The 19,693-nt window shown below is 38.7% G+C and overlaps 1 protein-coding gene across 2 annotated transcripts; it reads left to right on the top strand.

Moving 5' to 3' along the window:
- Nucleotides 1-6,349, top strand: LOC149834115 (uncharacterized). 2 transcript variants are annotated; one of them, XM_090009981.1, is made up of 10 exons: nucleotides 1-487; nucleotides 613-750; nucleotides 2,052-2,240; nucleotides 4,244-4,381; nucleotides 4,478-4,596; nucleotides 4,672-4,804; nucleotides 4,909-5,038; nucleotides 5,364-5,443; nucleotides 5,542-5,676; nucleotides 5,764-6,349. In XM_090009981.1, the coding sequence occupies exons 1-10, from the start codon at nucleotides 44-46 to the stop codon at nucleotides 5,998-6,000; spliced, it is 1,743 nt and encodes a 580-aa protein (XP_089866107.1). In that variant the 5' UTR covers nucleotides 1-43; the 3' UTR covers nucleotides 6,001-6,349. The 2 variants fall into 2 exon arrangements, with proteins under 2 accessions (XP_089866107.1, XP_089866106.1); XM_090009980.1 differs by having other exon boundaries at nucleotides 4,657-4,804.
- The last annotated feature ends 13,344 nt before the right edge of the window (nucleotides 6,350-19,693 follow it).

Here is a 19,693-nt window from a genome sequence, read left to right as displayed (position 1 = left end):
TGTCTTCCTTTCTGGGGTCAAACTCTCTCTCTCTTAAGTGGCGATGGAGGAGAGTTCTTGGACTTCGATAGAATCTGCCGAGAATTCCCGGAGCAATCACGGGTGGCAGGAGGTCGTGTACCCCAAACGCCAGCGGAAAACCAAACACGAGAATTCCGTCGCCCCCCGCGAGTCGCTTCGCCCGAACGGAACTGGAGAGAACGTCTTCCGATCGGTGGAGCAGCAAGCCGAGGAGCGGCGCCGCCGCGCCCTCGAGGCCCAGAAGGCGGCGATCGACTCCGCAGCCTCCGAGATCCTCGCGAAGGCCTCTGGCGGCGGCGGGAGCTCGGACGACAACGAGAGCGATGCCGAGAATTCGCACCCGAATAGCGTCGTGGAAGAGAAGAAGCCCAAGCAGAAGAAGCCCAAGAAGCCGAAGGTCACCGTGGCGGAGGCCGCCTCCAAGATCGATGCCGCCGACCTCTCGGTGTTCCTCGTCAGCGTCTCGGTGAGTTCCGATCTAAGCGATAGCTGCTGATCCGTGAGTTTTTGTGGGTTTGAGTTTGAGGAATGGTGGTTTCTGAAGGAGTAGGCTCACACAATTGACTTTTTTCGTGATTTTTGGGGAATTAGGGTTCGTATGAGAATGCAGCGGATATTCAGCTCATGAGGTTCGCGGATTACTACGCGAGAGCGTTCTCTGCAGTCAGCGCGTCTCAATTCCCGTGGACGAAGATGTTCAAGGAATCCCCCATCGAGAAGATCGTGGATGTGAGTCGATCTTTGCTTGTAATTTTAAAATTTCTAATTTTGTTGGATGAATTAAACGGATGTATGTAGAATTTTGAGTTTTTTGGAGCTAATTTTGTTGCTCATTGGTGTGTTAGTTATCGTTTTGAGTCGAGTTAGATGTGAGTATTGGTGATCGGCGATGGTTTTATGTGATTTGAATGCTGTTTCTGTTGTACGACTTTGTTCTGCTATGAGGGATAAACCTTGATCTTATTTCCTCCTCCTAACTTTTTTGGGTTTCATACACCTACTTTTCCAAAAAAATGAGTTTAGTTGGGAATTACCTTGTAATCCACCAAGCAATATCCCCTCTCGTCTAGTTTTTTGTATAAATGGATGCATCCGAACAACCTCTTGGAACTATTTGAATGGAGAATCGTTATCACATTATTTATAGCAATGCAGACCATTTTCCTAACAATGTTGATTACTGAGTTCATAGATAAGATTTTATTTTTTCAGTATATCTTTATTTATCATCCCGAAAGTATCAGTTTTACCCATGAACGGTTGAGTTGGCAAGGAAGAAAGTATCAAAATGCATTCTTTTTGCGGCTTATAATCTGAAAGTCTCATTAGCATATACAGGTTGAACTAATTTTCTCGAATCTTCAAGAGTTTATTGCCTACTCCATGGACACACTAGGGACAGTGGTTCCGTAGTTGATACCTACCACTTTTTAGTGCATAAGAGTGAATCTTTGCTAGGTGTTTGTGACTTCTTCTAAACAATGCCCTGCTATTGCATCTTCAACCTTACATAATTTGCTTTTGGTTATAAAAGTGCAACTTTCTGGTATGAAAAAGTTTCCCCTCAAAATCCTTATGCATTTAAATCATTATATTTGTGCTTTGTCATCAATGCTGCTGGTGTATGTTTGAGCGCTTATATCCCATTAAGGTATTAACATTGGTTTCACAAGGTAACCCCACCAATGGTTGCCGGTATTGATAGGGTGAATATAGAGGTGGTACATTACATGAACTGAAGGAGCCAAGCTTCAGGCTTGGCAGCAGAGAATCAGCTTTCGCTCAGTGATCAGGCACTTCGGTCTTTCTGATCTATATATACACGACTAATTACCTTGCTCTAGAGTTTCAGTGTTGTTTTATCTGTCTATGCCACCTTTATCTGTGTTTATTGTTTAATTTTATTTTTGATAATCAAAATTTTAACTAAAATTTTCACTATTAGTATATTACCTATTATGGTATAGAGCTGTTGGTTGAGACACATGGCTTGCAAAGTGAAAGGCTTTCCAATATTATTTTTGTTTCAGGTACCTGTGAGTTACATTTCTGAAGATGTATATAAAACATCTGTTGACTGGATTGGCCAGAGGCCTGCTGATGCTTTTGGTGAATTTATTTTGTGGGCATTAGACAGTATCCTTGCTGATCTTTTAGCCCATCAAGGAACTGTTAAGGGCTCAAGGAAGTCTGTGCAGCCACCATCATCCAAAGCACAGGTGATTATCTTTCTGCTGAGGAAATTCTGTGTCCCATTTTGGATAACTGTTGCTAACAGTAGGAAAATCTGTGTCCCATTTTTTGAAAAGAGACAGTAGGAATGCTCATAATATGCATGTTTGTTTCTGTTTTGTTGACTTTTGTTTGACGTTGCATCTTTTTCTTTATGTGTAGGATTTTTCTTTTTCTTCTTTTTGAGAAGCAAGGTCGGTTGGAATTTGTTGCTACTTATGTCATCAATGTGTATTATGATGGCTTGTATATTACTCCTAGCTTTATGATTGTCTAACTCCTTGTGCAAGTATGGGCACGTTATAGTTTAAACTGCAATTTCCAATTCTCTTGGCACTCCTATGATATTATTGCTTTTGAAATTCATTGGTGTTTACATAAAATAATAAGGTTCTTTGACTTCTCACTGAAATTGTGCAGCCTGTACCCATAGATGAAATTTAGCTGAATCGAGCTTAGAGAATCAGAGAAATCCAGTGCAGATGTCTGCCTTTTTACATAAAATATATTTCAATGGTCCACAGTGTCACATCCAGAAAATAATTAAGATGCATGCTTTTGTTGCCGGAAGGATAATGTTGATACATTTACTTGAAATTTCTTTCTGCATCCCCCTTGCTTGTCGACGCTTGTCCTAGTCTAGGTGCCTGAAGACCCTGGTTTGCTGGGATAGAGGACTACTTGCTATCCAAACTGGGCAGTGATTAGATTCCTTGTTCCGAATCTAGATATTGCAACTCTACTCAAAAAAAGATGCAGCTTTTATAAATGCTAACTTTTTGAAGGTTAAGATCAGAACAACTGAACCCCAACCCCAGCTTGCTGAGAAAAGGAAAAAAAACAAAGATCAGATCAATAAAAAGAAGATCAAAAGATATTCCTCTCTTCGAGAAGTAAGTGAATTATTATAGGAATATTTATGTAGTGCCTACTTCATATGTGATGTATGATCATCTTTCTTAGTTGCAGATGTTATCATGTTGACGTCAGCAATGACCGATGTTTCCATAGAGAATATGTAGGGCTCTTCTTCATGTAGGATACATCATAATTCATGAATCTCCTTGTATTGATGAGTTGGTTCATCTATAAATGTGTAAGGTGTTACAACCGGTATTTACTAAATTGTTCTAAGTTCTTGAATGTCAAAATTCAAAAAGCCTTCTAATATGCCAATGGTTCTCTTGCATTTATGGTTTCCTTATGCATGGTAATTTTTTAACCTGGTCAAGTGTTTGAGTGGTGGCATCCTTCTCAGGGACCCAATATCCTGTGACAGAACTAGCTTATATGGTAATTAGAATGATAAATTTCCTCTTGTGAACCATTATAGAGTGCACCTACCTTAATATCTTAAGTTTTATGGTACCATTTGGACAGACTCCTCCTGTGTTCTGGAGAAACACACTGTAACTTACTTCACAATAGAAGGCAGGAGAAGGTTATTCTGCAAGCAGTTAATCATGTGCACCCTGTGCCTATGACTAGAAAATGTGGTTGGTATTTGAGCATTTTATGTTGTTATGCTAGCCTGGAGTTTGCGTCGGTATAAGTGCTTTGTTGAACACCTTGAGTCTAATCACATGCTTGGAAACCCAAAATTATACTAAGAATATGTTTAGGCTATAACTGGATGCTTCTGTTTCTTCTGAGGAACAATGATTAACAAAACATAGTGATTCAATCATTTTCAGGTATTTCTGTTGGTTGGACGAGATGGAAATCATATGCTGATACTTTTTTGTTTTCCTTTTCTTTTTTCTGCTTCCTGATATTGGGAAGGTGTAGTAGGGCCTGCATATATTAAACCATTCATATGGTTTTGCCATTTGTCATTATTGTTGCAGATCTTGGTGTTTTCGAATTCTGTATCATGGCTTGCTGTGTTTCTTATTGTAGACAGCCCTGTTTATCGAACATCTGATGCGAGACAGGCACCAAATTTCTGGGAGTTTGTTTCGATGCTATTAAGCTTCCTACTATAATGCAGGTGGCCATTTTTCTTGTTCTGGCTGTGGTGATAAGGCGACGACCTGAAGCATTAATCAGCCTAGCACAAACATTGAAAACCATTCCAAAGTATCAAGGACAAGAGAAACTTCCTGTTTTGATATGGGTTATTGCACAGGTGAAGATTACCTCTGAACTAACTTTAGTATCATATAAATCGACATGGAACATAGTAGCAACAACATTGAGACTTGGTGGGGTTTCTTTCTTCTAGGCATCTCAAGGAGACCTTGCTGTAGGGATGTCCTTGTGGGTTCAAATCCTATTGCCTATGGCTGCAGGGAAGTCAAGCAATCCCCAGTCAAGAGACCTAGTTTTACAATTGCTAGAAAGGTTTGTATCAGGACTTCTAACTGTGTTCCAAATGATTTATGGATGTGATTATTTCTAAAGCACAAGCATTTACAGAATCTTGTCAAACCCTAAAGCAAGGCCTGTTTTACTGAATGGTGCTGTGAGAAAGGGGGAGCGCTTGGTACCACCCTTTGCACTTGATTTGTTGATGCAAGCTACCTTCCCTACTCCTTCAGCTAGAATCAAGGTCAGCTGCTTCTGCATATCTTTCCATTTTGTTTCATGATCATTCACTTTGTATCCTGGTCAATGATTCTCAAGCAACTTTTTCTAATTGCTTATGTTCTACAGGCGACTGAAAGGTTTGAAGCTGTATATCCGTTCCTGAAGGAGCTGGCTCTTGCAGGTTCCCCTGGAAGCAAAGCCATGAAACAAGTAGCACATCAACTGTTTCCCATAACTCTCTCTGCTATTAGTAAAAGTAAGTTCAGTGGTGGAACATGCTTCCTTTGCTAATGGGAGGACAAAATTTGCCAAAAGAATTGGTCATCCTCAATAAAGGATGACAATAAAGTTCCAAAAAAGCTTGTTTTTGAGTGTTGGATGTTGTCAATTAACTCAACCACTTGCATTTTGAGTTAACATAGTCAATTGGTTGCCCTTTTGGATAACTTGTAGGAATTTGCTTTCTACTCTATGTTCTTGTATCAGCTAGCTTCTTCCAGCATAAATGGACACCATCATTCCATCTCTTCCAGCCACTGTTTGCATTAAGCTTATTTCTGAAGCTTTTTTTTTTCTTGCAGACAACCCAGAACTATCACGGGAAGCTGCAGAAACATTCATTTGGTGTCTAACTCAGAGTTCTGATTGTTACAAGCAATGGGTTTGTGATTTTCATTGTTTGCCTTCTCCTTGATCTTTTGCAGCATTAGGATGTACATCTCATGTAAAATTAATTTACCTCTTCAAAACGGCCAACAGGAGAAAGTACATGTTGAACACAGCGATGCTAGCATAGCTGTCCTGACAAAAATCTCTGAAGAATGGAAGGAATATTCTGCCAAACTCCGCCCCTTCAATTACCTGAGGCAGACACTTGAGAATCTGAGGGTCAAGGTGAGTGAATTGTGTACCCTTTTTTACATCCTTCTTCCATCATCTTTGCTCTTCTCAGAAATTAAGTTACTTGTTATTTGGGGATAGAATGAGCAAGCCTTGATCGGTGGTGAGTCAGACACCGAGCGATTAGCTTCCATTCTACTTGCAGACAAGTTTTGCAAAGCCATACTGGGAAAGCTCACAAGCCGTGGAGGTTGTGCAAAGACTGGTTTACTAATCCTTACTATTGGGGTTACCATTTATGCTGTTGCTTCCACAAATTTATATTCATGGGACTGGAAGAAACTTTCAGTTCTGTTTGGTTCCCCTCAATCCTTATGAATTTCATGAAAGCAGCAGCAGGCAGAGGCGCCTTTTAAAAATTGCTGCTTGCTGCCTTGCGTCATGCAGGCATAGTTTGTCAGCCGTAGAGAAGATTTAAAGTTTGAGGCCATCCTTTCTTTGCATAAACTAGGATTAACTGTGTGCAAGTTCATAGTTGCCAAATAGAATCTTTTTATTTGTTTTTCTGTTTAGCTTCATTTAAGCTTTTGCAAATATGGGGTTTGGAGCTGAGGGTGAGAAATTTTGGTCTCTGAGGCACAGTTTTTCCTTTTTGTAATTTGGTAAGAGTTTAAGGAATCGGATGTTTGGATATTCATCACTTGATAAATGTTTGAATTACCGAAAACCAATGCTTTATGATAATACTGAAAAGTTTATTCATATTTTGTGTGCTTACAATTTGATGGCTCATGGTGATCTTCACATTTGGGTTGTGGGTATCTTGGTAGTGGCAGACATCAGCAGTGTTATGGGCTTTAAAATGCAGCACGGAATGGGCCAGGCTTCGGCTCAAAACAAGTCGGGCCTGAATGGCCTCACTCAATCAGACCTAAAATCCAGCCCGATGATATATATGAACGAGCCAAGTTTTTTTTATTCGGCACGAGAGAAACGTACAAGCTCATATTGGTCCATTTGTATGGCTTGATTTATGGGTCATATTGAACCATGGTTTAATCTTCATATTGATGGTAGTTTTGTGCTGATTGAGCTGTTGTCCCTCAGTGGCTAGCTTAGAGACCAAGAGTCTCTAGGGAGCGATTGAGTTTATGTAGGTTTTCTTGGTCTTTTGATTGTTTGGTTTCTCGGTGGTTTGTCTTACATGAAGTCTACAGTATTTTTAATTTTGGTTTCCAGGTATTCTTGCATGGCCAAGATTGAGTCTTGATTATGTGGTTATGAGATTTGGTTTGGCAAACTATAGTTACTGGAAGTTTTTTTTTAAAACCTTGGAAGCTCACTTTGCAGGAACTCGCTTAAGTGTGAAATTATAATCTTGTGAAGCTTTACTAGAAGCCTGTTTCTTATGAATGTAAAGTTTACTTGACATTAAATAAAAAAAAAATTGATGTTGGAGGTAAGCTATGTTAGAAAAGTTGTATTTCCTTTTGAAATTTATGTTTCTAATTGTAAAACCTATAGTACTTTTGCCTAAAAAATAAAACTTTAAAATTTGAATTTAAATAAAAGCACAGGTTTTATCTACTTTTTACATCACTTCTTATTCTCCTTTCCTTGTGCAGCAGTCGCAAAGTTGTGAAATTGTTTCATCATGATGCAAAACATGTTTCTGTTTCCTTGGTTGTATGATAAGGTGAACTGAATAAATTGCATATCGGATTCTAAACATGCAGCAGGAACCTCTTTGCATGAAATAGTAAAATGTTGAAAGATTCCAAGAAAATTTTGGTGATACGTATTAATTATCAATTTTCCAGCATTCCTCAATATGAACCAGTGATTCACAACATGACAATTGTTTTCTTTTTCATTGTGTGCATTTTACTTGGAGCCTGTTTGTCTCAATGGGGCTTGAGGGAAAACCCTTTGGTGGGAAAGGGCATGCAGTTTGAGACCCAGCTTGGGTTTTCACAAGAAACGATGGTCTCTGTGGGAAAATTTGCGGCCCACCATAGCGTGACGTGAGCTGGCCATCTTTCCATGGGGCGTGTTTGTTTCACGTCCTGTGGGAAATTGGTCCTTTTCCCACAGGAAACTCTGCCTTTCCCAATGAGACAAACGGGCCTTGAGCTTTGGACCCTTGGTTGATCTTTCCTGAGAACACCACATTTAAGGCAGTGCCACTTGTTCCCCAATTAGGTTTATGTCAGGAACTCATCTATAGGTTACTCACGATAAGGGTGCGTTTGTTTGACTGTGTTTTGTAGGAAAATGACCCACTTTTGTATGAAAATGCAGCAGCACTCCCTCAGCCTGGGGATTTTTCACGTGGTCTTTCATGCAACCGCACTTGAAACAAACATGCTCAGAGAGATTTGAGTGAATTATGGGGAGAATTGTGCAAGAGCTTGACTTGGAACAACCGTACCAGGCTTGAGCTCAAGTTGAGCCTTGACTTTGAGTGAGCTTGAACGACGTTTGTTGACTAAGCTTGAGTAGAGCCAATCTAGACCACCTTTACAAAGGAAAGTGCTCTTCATGCCATTTAAAATAAAGGATAAGGGAAATGAATGGAGCCATTTAATTTGCTTGCAAGCAATTATTTAAGACATACATACATAATTTTTTACCGATATCAGATCCAGTGATCAGGTTGGACTATCTCGCAAAGTACTTGAGCCCCCAAAAAAGTTGAGGGCGGATCAGGTATAGGGATGGCAGTGGACCAGGGGGAAACGGGACCTCACCCCGTTTGGATCGGAGTTGGAGGACATGAAATGGGGATGGAGGTTAAAATCAAAACTCGTGTGGGGATGGACTTATGCTTTCCCCTGCCCCGCCTCATCCCCATCCTGATCCTTGCCTTGCCCCACCCTGCCCCGTCCCCACTTCTTCTTTAGGGATGACAATGGACCAAGTGAAAACGAGCCCCTGCCCTGCCCTGCCTCGCTCCCGTTTGGACCGAGGATGGAGGACATAAAACGGGGATGAAGGACAAGATTTTGAGATGGGGTGGGGGTGGAGACCTTGTCCCCCACCCTCACCCTGTCCACTGCCATCCTTAATCAGGTGCAACCACATTGCACACTGTGAGTGTGCCTCTGCACCTTACTACCCTCCATCTCGGGGGTACAGTCTGTCAACTGTGTGCAATGTGATTCCCCCTGATATGCCATCAAAAAAATTTACGTGTCCCCTGCACCATCTGCATCATTTTTTACAAGTCACTGTACTGGTGATGCAAACGAGCAGGGTTTGAGCCTAGCTTGGGCTGACTTGGCTAGACTTGATAAGCAAAAGTGGCTGTTCAAGCTCGGCTATGCCCAGGATCAGCTTGAGTCGAGCTCCAGCAAAGCTCGGCTTGGCTCAAGCTGAACACATTTATAAAAAAAATTAATTTTTTTTGTTTAAATTTGTGTCAAAAGCACTTTTTGAAAAACACGTGTGGTGGGAATTGAACCCAGGCCACTTTCAAAGAGTCTAAAGACTTACCTATTAAGCTAACTCCTCTTTTTGCATTCATCTCAAAAATAATATACATATAAAATCTAAATTTTCTATATAACTATGTCAACTGAGCTTAATAGGGTTTATCGAGCCTAACAGAGCTGAACTAGTGTACCGAGGTTAAACCTTTGTTCAAGCTCGGCTCATTTATTTTTTGCTCAAGCTCAAGCCGGAGCTTAAACGGGTCAAGCCCGAGCTACCTCCGCTTGTTGTGCATCCTTAAAGCGATACTCAAATCCCTGCTATTTTTAAAGATTTTTGAGAAACACTCATTGTTATGTTTAATGATACTGTTGTTTTCTGTTACAATTTTTTAGTGAAAATTGCTGTTTAGTGATTTTTTGAAATCACTGATATGTTTGGTAACTCATAAAAGATTTCCATAGCGTCCGGGTGGTGTAAAGGACAATAAGGAAGACACGTTACATTTTTAGGGATCTAGTACTTTGCTAGGTACTCGGCGTGGTTGGTAGGAGCCGTCAGTGCACGTCTCCTTGTGGTGGGACGTTGCAGGTTCAAAACCCATAAGTTGAATAATAACTGGTGTGGTCTACCCTTCAATAAAAAAAAAATAGGTACTCCTCCCAAGTCTAAAAAATTCTTTGCTTTTGTGCTCATGAAAGCCCAGGGCTTAACTCATTTCCTAAACAAGCCATGAAGGCTATAGGTTTGAGCTGAACTCATTGACTCAGCTCAAGACATGTCAATCCTTCTCTCATGGAGCACATATCCTCTCATGGAGTTAATATTCACCCTTAAACAATGAGCCCAGTAGCACTCAATAAAGCCCAATACTTCATGGTGTGCGTGCCTCTCCATCACAAGTCTCTATCAACTAAACGCTCTTTATTTGGAAATATTGGTTGGCCAATTTGCTTTATTTTTTTTTGTTTTTTTATTTAATGATGAAGATCCCTCCGGAAATGCTTGGGTGAGAAAGGTTTAGTCTGCTTGGCAAATCTTTTTAACAAGATTTGGCGGACAAATAAGATGCCTAATGAGTGGAAGAAGAGTACTTTGGTGCCTCTCTATAAGAATAAGGGTAATACACAAGATTGCACAAACTATCGTGGTATAAAACTCATGAGTCATACTATGAAACTTTGGGAGAGGGTGATTGAGTATAGGTTGAGGAAAGTTGCTATGATATTAGAGAATCAATTTGGTTTTATGCCTGAAAGATCAACTATGGAAGCTATACATCTTCTTAGACAACTTATTGAGAGATATAGGGAGGGGAACAAAGATTTGCATATGGTTTTTATTGATTTGGAGAAGGCATACGATAGAGTACCTAGGGATGTTCTCTGGTGGACAATGATGAAGAAATGTATCTCTCTCAAGTACATTAGTATAATTAAAGATATGTACGAAGGAGTAGTAACCAATGTCCGCACTTGTGGAGGGGTGACAAACAATTTTCCTATAACGGTTGGGTTACATCAAGGATCTGCATTAAGCCATTTTTTTTTGCTATAGTGTTAGATGAACTTACGAGATCAATTCAAGAAAATGTATCATGGTGTATGTTGTTTGCTGATGATATTGTTTCAATTGATGGGTCTAGAGCTGGGGTTAATGCTAAGTTAGAATTATGGAGACAGACTTTGGAAGCAAGAGGTTTTACGTTGAGTAAGAGTAAGACAGAATATATGGAATGTCGATTTAGTAAGCAACGAAGTATTGATGAGAGTGTAGTGAAGCTTGGTGAGCAAGAAATAGCGGTGGATGACTGTTTCAAATATTTGGGATCTATCATTCAAAAGAATGAAGAAATTGATGAAGATGTAAATCATAGGATTAAGGTTGGGTGGATGAAATGGAAAAGTGCAACTGGAGTGTTGTGCGATTGTAGAATGCCATTACGGTTGAAGAAAAAGTTTTATAGGATGACAATTAGACCCGCTTTACTATATGGTACGGAATATTGGGCTGCCAAGAGACATCATTTTCAAAAAATGAGTGTAACTGAGATGTGTATGCTTCGATGGATGTGTGAAAAGACACTAAAAGTTAAGATTCAGAACGAGGAAATATGTAAGAAGGTAGGCATTGCACCCATTGAAAATAAGATGAGTGAGAATCGTTTACGATAGTTTGGGCATATTCGACGAAGGCCTAATGATGCTCCTGTTAGAAGGATGGAGAAATGAGAAAATATATTAGCTAAAAGAGGTTGGGGTAGGCCTAAGAAGACTTGGATGGAGATGATAAGAAAGGATATGAAGGCTTTGAACCTCACCGAGGACATGACATTGGATAGAAATGATTGGAGGAGAAGGATTCATGTGGAGGACCCAAAATGATTTTCTTTTTGGTTCATATCGCCGACCCTAATTGTTTGGGATGAAGGCGTTGTTGTTGTTGTAATGATGAAGATCCCTCGCCGAGAACTGGATCACGTAATAGGCCCGCCTCTCTGCAAGGTAAACTCTGGGTGGATCACTCGAGCCTTTACGGAACCCACCAGTCAAAGAGACCTGCACACCCGGTAGGAGTCGAACCTGGGACGAAGGGGTCAGCAGATTTTCTCAGCCCGCTGCCATTCCGGGTTCCCGGGGCAGGTGTCAATATGCTTTACTTAGTAACCGAGAATAGAAGACCCAAAATTCATGTTTCCATTTGGTATTTTGGATAGTTGCATGCAATCCAGGTATATTTGGAGAGCATTTTTCTTCTCCAGTATCATACTGTGGGGGTACTAGTTCCTACGGTGAACTTGTAATCTGTTATCAAGAGAAAGTATGGATCTGCAAGGCTTAAGTGCAGATGTCCTGAGTGCACCAGTTAAAGCCTCCTATTTTTCAACAATCCAACGGTTCAGATGTCTTCGGCATGCTCCATTTGCTAGGAACTGGCTCTTGGATGTCCAAACAAAGTTTAATATTTAGAAAACTGTGAACCATTGATTTTTTTTCAACCTTAAAAAACCTGCTTATATATCATAATTAGACTATCCAAAAGCTGATCCACACTAAATCAATCATGTTGAACACATTTTATAATTAGATTAAAAAATGAAAAAAAATATGGTGGAATTGGGTATGCATGCACACCTATAAAAGCCATCACAACCACCCCTTCCTCTGCTTCTAATATTCTAATGACACACACACACACACACACACACAGATGAATTTATGACCAAATGTTGAGGCATCTTAATAGTGACAAATATTGGCAATTTTTCAAAATATTGCAAAAAAACTTGAAATGAACAAAATATCATGATATTAACATACCACTATTTTATCATGACCTTTACATACGACCATTTTATCATGACATTTACGTTTATATCAGTTATAACTTGTAAAAAATGGGTTGTTCTAATTTTTAATTATATAGTTTTATTTTTTGCACTTTTTTTTTGCATTTTTTTTTGCTAATAAAAAGAGCAAGAAAATTTTTTTAATTTCCCACTAAAATTTTGTTGCCGTTGATTTGCAGCTTTTGTCATTATGGTCATATTTACATTTGAGAAATGAGCTATGACTGAAGTGCCTGACAAGCCTGGGTAGGATCATTTGAACTAGAAAGGTCCACTCCTCCATTCTAGCTGAGTGTTGTTTGGAGTCTCAGCCCAAAATAGAACAAACTGAATCTGGATATGACTAGTTTAAAATCCTATATTTACACATAATTGGATTCGTATCTTAGTCAGTTTTGGATCTGGAATTGGATGAAAAATTTAATACTGAATCCGAATCGAATTATTAACCGGATTCAAATTTGGCTACCTGACTAATTGGATTTGGATTCTGGTTGGATGTCTGATTACATCCAACCCGTTTACATCCCTAACCATTTTTGTATTTTCAGAAAGTACTATTTTTCTTTTTACACGTGGCAGCACATCAATGCAGACTTAACTTTTAGGTTCTATTGCAGCCAATGCATTAATAGCTTTATTGTTGTATAACATGCATCTAGTATTTACCGCAAGGGCTTCTCACACCTTGCTAGGTGGGTTGGCCTAAGGCATTCAAGTTGAAGGACGTTGAGAGTTCGATATTGAGGTATGTGTTTTTTAAAGCAAGTTCTGGGCAGTCAGATATGAGGGAATACATGCAGAGTTTAACAATGCAGACACCAAAACAGGGCTACAATCAACGTGACACCTCTTAGACCGCAACAGAACATCTGAACTGGGATGATTTTTCTTGATTAAAAAAAAAAAAAAACTTTTAGTATTTGCGATATTGTTGAGTCCTATTACAATAAACTGCGAATAATTTTCAGATCATGTTGGATAATATATATAGAAAAACGTGTAACAGTGGACATGAAAATGTCGAACACGCGACGATTTTTAGGGTTTTTAGAGGCGATCCTGGGCAGCTGCTAATGATCTGGGTGGAAACCTCTTTTTTGCTTTCGACCGACAACGAATGATTTGCTCGTTTACTGTTCCGAGTTACTATATATATAGAGAGAGAAAGACCTACAAAATGGATATGGTGCTAAATGAAACATGCTATTGGATTTATGATGTTTTTTTTTTAATTCTGATCGTAACGTGATTTATATGCTTGTTTACTTAGGAGTCTTTTCTCGGAGCATTTGATTCCGATCCATGGATCATAGATTTTTATAAGGTTTCAAAAATCAATGGCGTAAAATTTTCATAAATTTTCAAGGGTACAAATATCAAGATCCAAATTTAGTTATAGTTTGGATGCTTATTCAGGATCCATATCCATTATAGTTTAGATCCCTATTAAGGATATAGATTTTTATAAGGTTTCAAAAATCAATGGCGTAAAATTTTCATAAATTTTCAAGGGTATAAATATCAAGATCCAGATTTAGTTATAGTTTGGATGCTTATTCAGGATCCATATCCATTATAGTTTAGATCCCTATTAAGGATATAGATTTGGTTGCTGATCAGACCAATATCCAGTTATAATTTGGATCTCAACCCAATTACTGTTAAAATCTAGATTCAAACCCAGGATTCATTCTCAATTCAACCCTAGTTAAGAGAATGTTCAAGGTGGTCTGTGTAGAGGTTGTTGGGCTCACTTAGTGTAGGGCGTGGTCCGATCATTCACAAAACTGCAAAAACTCGATTGTATCATGTGAATGTAGTTGCACGAATACTCATTACACTGAGAACTTAATCCCAAGTGAGAAAACTATTGCTTGAAAGACAGTGCACGTTTATGCGTTTCTCTGAGTTCACTGGTTCAATCTAACTTGCCTGACCTACTAAGTAAACTAAGCAAGGTATAATTTTCAGCATACAATGCTATCATCTGATTGGCTATGACACTTAACCACTCCTTTGATCTCAACTCCAAAGTTATAGCATAGTTTTAATGGAAGTGAAAACAAATAGTCTAAACATTATATATATATATAGTCACTAGAACATGAAAAGTGAAAATATGAGAACTAATGTGTGAACCACAATTTTCATGATTTTTCTATTCTTTTCTTTTGAATTTAACTGTCCTGATGTGATCTACATGCTTGGTTTCATGAGAACACACTCTTGAATCATCTGATTTTGATGCATAAATGAGATTTTTTTAAGGCTTTAAAATCAATGACTCATTCTTCATAAATATTGAAGCATTCAAATATCATATTTTCCATCGAAAATAGACGATTCAATGGTTGATTCCTAGCAAATTCATCATGCCAAGCACATCCACGTGAATGAATTTGCAAAAAAAAAGTCTTGGAAAATGCCCATATTTTCAGTTCTCATATTCTAGTGATTATATATATATATATATATATATATATATATATATATATATATATATATATATATGGTGCCGTCAAGTTTTCAATGATAGCAATATTTGTGATGAAGCTACTAATCTTTCAAATGCAGCAACTTTAGAACGTGCCCTTATTTGTGAGTTCTTGTTTGCTGGTATTTTCAAACTTTGTGACCCTGCTATGCAACTTCCTTAATCGAGAACCTAAATTTTCTGTAGATGCACATTTTTGGATTAATTTTAAGAAGTGCTTGTCCATTCAAAACCATAGTAACATAATTTAGCATTACTGAACTTGACATTGAATATGTATAATTCCAAGCGCATCATGTACTAAACTGATAAATGGCAAAATCTTACTTTGTAAAACTTATTTATTTGTTTCTTAGAGGCAGGTGTACCAAAATTTTGTAATTATGTGATTCACCTGCATGTAATACACAGTAGTACTATTCTATGTGATAATAACAGAATTCAATCTACAATCAGTCCCCCACAAGAACTGTGCTCATCTAGGATGGCCGACTAGTGAATGTCACCAAGTTGAACCCCACGAGGAGCATCCTTTGCCACAAGGTTGAAGCTGAGTGTACTCCCCAATAGTAGGCACGACGACCTCAAGGGTAGGGATGGCAGTCTCAAAATCCTGCCTTCCATCCCTCCACGGGTTTTGATTTTAACCTTCATCCCCGGTTCAAACGGGGCAAGGCGGTACAAGCTCCATTTCCCCTCGGTTCATTGCCATCTTTAAAGAAGGATTGGGGACAAGACGGGGTGGGGGCGGTGCAAGGCGGGGATTGGAACAGTGACTGAGCGGGGAAGGGGAAAGCGTAAGTTCAACCTCGCCCCCATCCCCACATGGGTTTTGATTTTAACCTCCATACTCGTTTCATGTCCTCCATCTCCAGCAGGGGCGTAGCTAGGATTCATGTGAGGGGGGGGGGGGGGGGGGGGGGGGGCAAACAGGGTTGTAGCAAAAAAAAATTATTTGTGCGATAGTGGGGGGTTCGGGGGCAGCGCCCCCCAATTTTTTTTTTTTTAGATAAAATAAAGAATGGCTACAATTATTAATAAAAATCTATTTCATATAGACAAATCAAACTATTTGCTGCAGTCAGGGCTGGGCTAGGACTGGGCTGGCCTACAAAAATGGATAAAAATCTATTTCATATGGAATCAGGGCTGGGCTTTTAAAACAAAATTTTTTTTTAACTGTTTCGGGAGGCAGGACTGGGCTACCCCCCCTAGCTACGCCTTTGATCTCCAGTCCAAACAGGACGAGGCGAGGCCCATTTCCCCCCGAGGCCAGGCCCATTTCCCCCCTGTCCTCTGCCATCCCTACTCAAGGGTTTTATCAATTGGAGGTCTGCCAATGCAGTGTCAGAAATGGGGTGAGGGCTTACCCTTTGACCTTAAAAAAAACAAAGTATCAATCTGTTCACTAATAAAGAAAATGGTACTCAAGAGAAGCTTTTCTTCATTCTCATATAATCCAGATCCAGGAGGTCCTTTCATATGAATGATACAAGTGCAAAACAGGCTGGATTCGTAGTTTCTAAGACATCAATTATTTGCATCCCTACCTCATGCATTTGATAAACTAAAGGATTTGTACTTGGTAAGTTGTAGTGGTAAAAAGAAACATGATCAGGTGGCTCGCATGCTCAAGCCTAAGCGAGTATAGGCCCTTGGGGTTGGAGTTCTAGCCAGTAGGAGACTAGGCTAAACTTATGTGAACCTAGCAGTTCAAATTAACAAACCAGATTAGATCAGATTAAATGTAAACATGAATCCAAATGAACTCAAATTAGATCCATTCAAGAAAAGTCAAAAGGACAAAGACTATTAATAGTTTAAAAAAAAAAGATTTCAACACAATAGGAAACTAATGTCCATTTCAATAAGATTGAATCCTCTAACGCTTTCTATATGGGAGTATTCATATTAAAGAAATCAAAACAAAAAATCCTCTAAACTTGAATATTTAGGAACAATATTGATACAATCTATAGGAAGGTCCCCCCTTGAGGCTTGCAGATTTGATATCAAAATATAAAATAATCTAGAAAGGATCTACAAATTAACTTGAAAAATTAATTCAATTAATTAGAGAAGACAGCAAAGTAACAAATAAAGTGTAAGATTTTCACAGACATTCAAGGCTTAAAAATTTATGTTCTTAATAAAAAAAACTGACTCAAGTGTCATTTCCTAGCAAATCAATCATGCCAAAGACATTTGTAAGGTCAAATTTGTGAAAACAACTCGAAAACACCCATTCATTTGTTGTAGGCTGGTGGTAGGCATCCATATAAATATATAAATATATAAATATATATATATATATACTAGTTGTATTTAACATTAGATGGATTCAACTTTATAAAAATAATTAAAATACTTTTAAAATAATATTTTTTTTTTAAATATAAGATTATTTTTAAAGTAAAAAAGGTAACTTTGATAGCTTACTAAAGTTACTTTTTTGAAAAAAGGTGTTTAAATTTTCAATTATTTTCGAGTTCAAAAGATTTATAATGCCCAAAAAGGTAACCTTGCATTTTTTCAAAAATATCATTATTTTAAGGTTAAACACAATTAGTTTAATGTTATATACAGTGTTGTGAGAGGCATACGCCTCAGTACCTGAAGCGTACGCCTCAGAGGCGAGGCGCACACTCAAGGTACTGAGGCGTTGCTGTGATGCGCCCCTCATCAACCTCCGACCAGTTGTGACCACCGACCACCGGAGTTGCTGTGCTGCAGCTGCTGCTCAGTCTTCTCAGACCACCGGACGACCGGCATATCCCTCGCTTCCGTACCAGCTGGGCGGGTGGTCCTTCTCTTACTGCCTCCCCTCCCACCGCTTCACTTCCATTCCAGTTGTGAGAGGCGTACGCCTCAGTACCTGAGGCGTACGCCTCAGAGGCGAAGCGCAGGCTCAACGCCTCGCTTCGCCTCATCGCATTTAACAACTTTGGTTATATATATAATACAAATCCAATTTTCAAATTTAATGGACATTCAAAACTAAAAAAAATTAAATAAAAAATGGATCTTACATGCCCTAGTTCACAGCTGCTGCAGTAGACCTATTTTTTCACTTATTACACAAAAAGCCACACCTAGGATCGAAGACCTGACTGTGCTGGTCTTAGCCTACCGTACCTATGGTTGTCATCCCAACGGCATAAACATATACTGTTGTTCTAAACATTACTCCAGCTGAGATCTTACAAGCACTTGAAATTCATTTTTCCATTCTCTATGTTTTGGTTGCCCCTTTAGTTATTTTTACAGTTTTATTTTTTTTTAGGTTTTATGTGTTAAAGACTTCACCCCCCCTACCTTTACATTTTTGTACAAAATGACAAACATTTCTTTTATTTAACTCCCCTATTTGTGGCATCATTCTCTCTTATCTGCTAGAAAAGTATTTTCTTTGGTATTTCATAGAGCTTCCCAGCATAGTGAAAAAGCTCGTGAGATTTATGAAAATCTAGCGAGAAATTACCCGAAAGTTAAAAACAGTAATTTCTTGCCATATTTTTCAAATTCTCACAAGTTTTTCGTCAAAAACATAATATCACATTTTAAACATGATATTTATGTTTTTATTGACTATTTATCATGAAAAACAGTGTGGTTTTTATTTTTTTTATATTTTCTTCTAAAAATATTTTTTATATTGAAAATTTATTTTTTATGGTTGAAATTTTGCAGGAAAAAGATGTGAGATTTAAAAAGAAAAGAAAAGAAATTCTTGTGAGCTTTTTGGCTGCCGATGTTTTGCAGTTTTTAACTTTTGCCACTATGTTCGTAGTATTTGAGTGAAAGACAAATACAATAACTATGTACATCCAATCTCACTTGTATTATTTTGGAGGGTTATGCATGTGATGACTGACTTAAAGACAAGGATATTGTAACATGCCATGGATTCTGCAAAAAAAGCATTTATTTCTTGTTCCTGTTAATTTATTTCAATCATATAATTTCCCAAACCCAGACATCATTTAATTAATTAAGGTTGCTTGAAAATAGAATAAAAACCCTAGTTTGTGGCTTTGGTAATAAATATTTTTTTAAACGGCTGGGGGTTAAGCAGACCCCACCAGTTATTCAAGGTACCATTGGGTTTTGAACCTGCAACGTCCTCCCACCGCGATGGGACGCACACTGACAGCTCCTGCCGACCAAGGGGAGTCCCCTTGAGAGCGCGGCCAAGTGCCATGACTATTCGACACAGCCAATCACATGACAGCATTTCATGTGGGGCCTGCACTCTGTAGCTGTGGACCTCATACAATGCTGTCATGTGATTGGCTATGGCACTTAACCGCTCCTTTGATCCCAACTCGAATCCCCTTGGCCACTTTGGTAATAATTAATGAATATTATGCATGTTTTCTCACATGTAATAAAGTGCCATGGTTTCAAATTGCATGAGAAGTCATTCATTCGACTTCATGACTTAGCAAAACTTAGTTTAAAACACCCCTTTCTTTAATAAAATTTGAAAATGAAAAAAAAAAAAAAGCATAAGCCCAGAAAGTTTTACACTGCACCTAAGTACGGCAGGCAAAGCCAGCGCGGCTAGGTCTTTGTTCTTGGGGGCGGTTTCTCCGTGTTAATATCAAAACATGAAACTTCAGTTTTTTTTTTTTCAAAGTAGCAAAAAAAGTAATTGGACTTCTTTTGTGAGAAAGTTTAGAACATGAGAAATTATATTTAGTAAAAGTGATTTTCATAGAAACTTAAATGTGGATCCAATTGGATTGGATCTCGGTCTTGGATCACATTGAGTCTTGAATTTGAATATGGAA

This window comes from Nuphar pumila, chromosome 6 (genome assembly GCF_984573655.1).
Source record: "Nuphar pumila chromosome 6, dmNupPumi1.hap1.1, whole genome shotgun sequence".
NCBI lineage: Eukaryota > Viridiplantae > Streptophyta > Magnoliopsida > Nymphaeales > Nymphaeaceae > Nuphar > Nuphar pumila.
Note: the sequence above shows the minus strand (reverse complement) of the source record. Positions and strands in the feature narration are given on the sequence as shown.